At 34.8% G+C, this 4,869-nt stretch overlaps 1 protein-coding gene across 1 annotated transcript; it reads right to left on the bottom strand.

Moving 5' to 3' along the window:
* On the bottom strand, window positions 1-4,869 carry LOC147280002 (RNA demethylase ALKBH9B-like). Its single transcript, XM_086251353.1, has 6 exons — window positions 4,562-4,869; window positions 3,750-4,115; window positions 2,354-2,439; window positions 1,951-2,261; window positions 657-728; window positions 1-565 (listed from the first exon to the last, which is right to left on the bottom strand). Exons 1-6 carry the CDS (start codon window positions 4,746-4,748, stop codon window positions 247-249), a joined length of 1,341 nt encoding a protein of 446 aa, XP_086107479.1. The 5' UTR covers window positions 4,749-4,869; the 3' UTR covers window positions 1-246.

Below are 4,869 nucleotides of genomic sequence, written 5' to 3'. Positions count from 1 at the left end.
AGATGTCAAACCATGCCATTATACAAAGAAAGCAGATATGCAAGTTTAGGTCTATCTCCACTCCCCCATGCATCACTCTGATTAAGTACAAACTTTTATTAAATTAACACTAAAAATACAAAGAGTTTATTAAAGGATACAGAAGAATGACTTTATGAAAACACCCAATTGTTTTAGGATACAATAAACCAAATCCTACATATACATGCAGCTAAGAGAAAGAAAAAAAAAAAATCAAATTATAACTCACCTTTTCTTGACCATGCGCCTGTTCTCATAATTTAAACCTGGAGGGAAATCATCTTTCTCAAGAAGAAAAGAGTTGCTATTCCTCTTCTTAACATTGTTGGATTTATCGCGGTCAAATTTGTCACGTTGATGGAGGTTTTTTTGGACTTGTGACTTGAAAGGAGAAAAGGAGTAAGGCCTCTCTTGTTGTTCTTGCTGGACTTGTGATTTGGCAAAGGGGGAACACGCGACAGGTTTAATTCCCTGAAGCTCGGGATCGGGAAAATAATGGTATGGTTGTTTGCTATTATCCATTTTTCGGAAAGTAATCGAAATCCTGCAGCGATTGCAGAAAATATTCAGGAAATACATAAAAAGACGAAAAGAAAAAGTGGTTGTATTGAAGGGGAACATGATATATAGGATACCTTCTTGCTCGAACACCAGGAACACAATGCTTAGCAATGTCTGCTGCATTACCATTTAGAATAAGCACTGATCTGCAAATCATATGTATAGCAATTAACAATTAATTAACTACAAAATCCAGCATACATTCCTCATATATTTTTTCTTGAAGGACAAAAAAAAAATATATATATATATATATATCTCTTAGTAGTGCTATGCGTTTTTTTGGCCAATAGTAGTGCTATGAGTTAACTAGGAAATATTTGATTTATTAGTTATAGCTAAACTTTTTCTATTAGAACATAATTAATATAGGAAAAGAAAATGCGAGAGAGAGATAGAGAGAGGGAGAATTCAAAAGAAATGCCACTTTGGTATACATTGACACTCTATATAAAATTTTTATCTAGCTCTAACATGAATGTGCTATTTGATTGAAAAAAGAGGATGCATTTCAATAATAAGGAATTGAGTATATCAAGAGTAAAAAACATTAGAAAGACAGCGTCTACAATGACTGCGGGCATACAATGCCGTCAAGAATGTGGTAACTAACGATCAAGAATGTGATAACTGACGATATATCAAGATAGTGGTAACTTACCAGCTTAAGTAAGTGGTAACTAGCGATCAAGAATGTGGTAAGTTACCAAAAACTTGATATGGAGTTACCAGTTCTTTAATAAACGTTCAAGAATGTGGTAACTAGCGATCAAGAATGTGGTAAGTTACCCAAAACTTGATTCAGAGTTACTAAGTACTTGAGCGAGATATCAAGAAGTGGTAACTTATCTAGATAGACCCATTTTTTAAGAGTTACCACAAACTTGATCCGGAGTTACTAGTTCTTGAATGAACGCTCAAGAATGTTGTAAGTTACCAATTCTTGAATAAATGCTCAAGAATGTGGTAACTAGCAATCAAGAATGTGGTAAATTACCCAAAACTTGATCTGGAATTATCAATTACTTGAGCGAGATATCAAGAAAGTGGTAACTCATCTAGATAGGCCTTTTTTGAAGAGTTACCACAAACTTGATTCGGAGTTACCAATTCTTGAATAAACGTTCAAGAATATGGTAACTAGCGAGAATGTGGTAAGTTACCACAAACTTAATTGATCTCGAATTACCAGTTCTTGAATAAACGCTCAAGAATGCGGTAACTAGCGATCAAAAATGTAGTAAGTTACCATAGACTTGATTTTGTGTTACCAGTTCTTGAAGAAATGCTCAAGTAAGTGGTAACTAGTGATCAAACAATTAAAACAGAAGAGATCAATTGAGAAGAGAGGCAGACCAAAAAGCATACCCGAGAGGCAAAGGTATAGAAACAGGTCCTGAAAATTCTCCTGGACCCACAATCTTTAGATTTGAACCAAAAAGTATATTGCACTCTGCCAAAAGGGAAACTGTGCAAAAAGGTCTAACAAAATCATGGTGGTCGATGTGAGGAGGAATGCAATCTCCTTCATCATATATATTCACAATGCAGCTGTCAGGGATGCATGTTGGAGGTAATACGTGCCACTTTACCATTCTCCTTATCATTTGCTTGAACAAAGGAGGTAGCACATCAACTTCTTCATCTCTAACTATGCCTGGTGGGTTCCCATTCTTATCCTGTAATGTCACACAAAATATAACATAAAGCTAATATACATTGTAATTTGAATTAAATACTAATAGTACATAGAGAGAATACATAGAGATACCATTGCATAATTGTAGCAACAACCAAACTGTATTTTTACACGTCCTTTACCACGCATCCATTTTCTAGGTTCAGTATATGTACGTTCTGTAAGATATTCAAGCAAAAGTTACAAATGGAATAAGGAACGACAAATATCTGATTCATTTTATTTCACATATATGTTATGCAAACCCACATGCTTGGAAATGAGGAGACAGAAAGAAGTCCACCCATGAATTAATGATTGTTTTCATGATATCTTTATAACGATAGCTACTAATAAAATAGCAAGTTAGAGTTTACATTGTCTAATCAGATAGAGGCCTATACTAAGGAAATAGGATTTGTAATAGCCATGTATATATTATTCCGGCCAGGACATTTTATTTTTTAAAAAAAGAAACATAGTGATTATATTAATGGTATACAAAGGGGAAGAACAATCAATGTGGACCAGCAGTCCACAGCATCTTAAGAACTACAAGCAATCTACAGTAAACAAGCCACCATAAATTATTGGCTTTTTAACACTTTACCTATCTTAATTTTGAGATCGATCTCACTTTATCACCTAACAAACAAATTGTAGCAATTTACTAAATTTTAATTTTAATTTTTTTGCAATATCATAACTCAGGCAGATTTCATAACAGTTCCGTTAAAAATAATCACGTGTCGTCACACATGACCCACTTTTAAGGGGGCTTTTTGGTCTTTTTATGTCAAATTTGAAGTATATACGAAAGATTTTTATTGTATTTAGGGGTACTAGAAGTGCAATAGCTATAAGGATGATTTGCTTCTTTTACATACCTCTTTTTTTTACAATGAAAAACTTCCAAATACACTTCCAATTAGACATAAAAAAACCATAATGCCCCTTAAAAGGAGGTCACGTACGACACGCGCGCACGTGCTTATGTTTGACGGAAAGTATGACGAAATCTGCCCGAGGTCTGACATTGCAAAAAAATTTAATTAAGATAATAAATTAGCACAGTTTTTTATTTTATTAAGTTGTAAATGAGATCGGCCCTAAAGTCCAATAGGTAAAGTGCAATAAAGCCTAAGATAATTGACAAACAATGGATGACCATTAAAGAAGCGGAACAGAAACAAATAAAACCCCCAAAATGAAAACAAAACTCCTCCCCAATCTAGATAGATCAGACTAACCAAGATATATCCTCCTAGAATGTTTTGTTGAAGATATCGAATTAATCATTTATAGCATTATCAACTGCTAGAGAACTCTTCCATTTCTTCCTACTCTTTGCAGATAGGTTGTTTTTACATCTGAATGATGTGTTATCTCATTTTTTGCACACTTAAGCACAACCCAGGAACCCAAACAGTTGAATGGAAATTAAACATGTGTGGAATTTACTATAGCGCGCTGTCAAAATAAATTATACCTCTCAGCTGTCCCTTTTGCCCCATACGTTGTAAACTATAGATGCATTCAACAATTTTCTTCTGCTCACCCGAGTTAAAAACCCGAGTATGTAGCTCTAGGCCCAATAGCACATTTGTTGCTCTGCCACTTATATTCTCAATGTGAATGAAGTCCTTCTTTCTGCGAACTTCTGATAATCGGTTATGCTCATTCGGATCCTCCGATAACCCATCATGAATGGATGAGGAATTTCCATTGAGTGATCTTTGAGAACCTGAATGCTCAAATGAATTGCCTCTGTGTCCTCTTTGTGTTGATGGGTAGGATATCTTTTGTGTATATCTTGTGTGGTTATCACTAGAAAAGGATACCTCATCCACTTTCTCTGCTTATAAGGAAAAAAATAAAATAACAAAGAAAAGGAAAGGATAGAATGCATTTATTCATGGTTAATGATAAGTGATAACATATCTGTGCAATAACAAACACAAAGTAGTGAAATATACTAACCACCTTAACATATATTTCCCTAATTGGACAAAAAGTTCAAGTACAGCTAGAAACCCCAAAAATACTGAATTGGGCATATAAAACATTATTTTGTTTTTTCTATTTTTATACTAAAAGGTAAGGTATGAAACAAACAGTAGAAACGCCACAGGCCACAGCAAAAGCAAAAAAAAGTAAAATATATCAGCTGCTTGAAGAAAAGAATAAACTTTAAACATAACAGGAAAACAAAAAACAACCAATAATTCTGTTATTCTCACTCACAGGAATTAATGCGAAATTCAAAACAAAAAATGCAGAGATGGTATATCGATTTCTTACTGTTAATGAAGCTGTGAATTCGATCCTCCAAAACGACTTGGCAGCACTGACAAAACCCATTTGACAAAACTTGCAAAATTTCGTCACGCTCTAAAGTCCTCAGCAAACTCATCGAGCCGCCGCCGCCGCCGCCGCCACTGGACTCCGGCAAGTACTCCTCCTTGCCATGCTCTCCAGTCATCATCATTACAAATTCACAATTACATGAGATGAGTTGACATTTATGAGATGTTTGTCAGTTTTCAGTTTTGGAAGACAGAATGAGTGAATGGTTGACTGATGGATTGACTTGGGAATTGGGGAAGTTG

Source organism: Dryas octopetala, chromosome 7 (assembly GCF_963921425.1).
Source record: "Dryas octopetala chromosome 7, drDryOcto1.1, whole genome shotgun sequence".
Classification (NCBI taxonomy): domain Eukaryota; kingdom Viridiplantae; phylum Streptophyta; class Magnoliopsida; order Rosales; family Rosaceae; genus Dryas; species Dryas octopetala.
The sequence above is the reverse complement of the archived record's forward strand: the minus strand, read 5'-3'. Positions and strand labels throughout refer to the sequence as shown.

Excerpts from the sequence above, each read along its gene's own strand:
- LOC147280002 (XM_086251353.1), bottom strand. The coding sequence starts at position 4,748 with ATGATGATGACTGGAGAGCATGGCAAGGAGGAGTACTTGCCGGAGTCC. Across the intron at positions 4,116-4,561 it reads AATTCACAGCTTCATTAACA|AGAAAGTGGATGAGGTATCC; the intron begins GTAAGAAATCGA and ends CCTTATAAGCAG. Across the intron at positions 2,262-2,353 it reads GTTGCTACAATTATGCAATG|GATAAGAATGGGAACCCACC; the intron begins GTATCTCTATGT and ends GTGACATTACAG.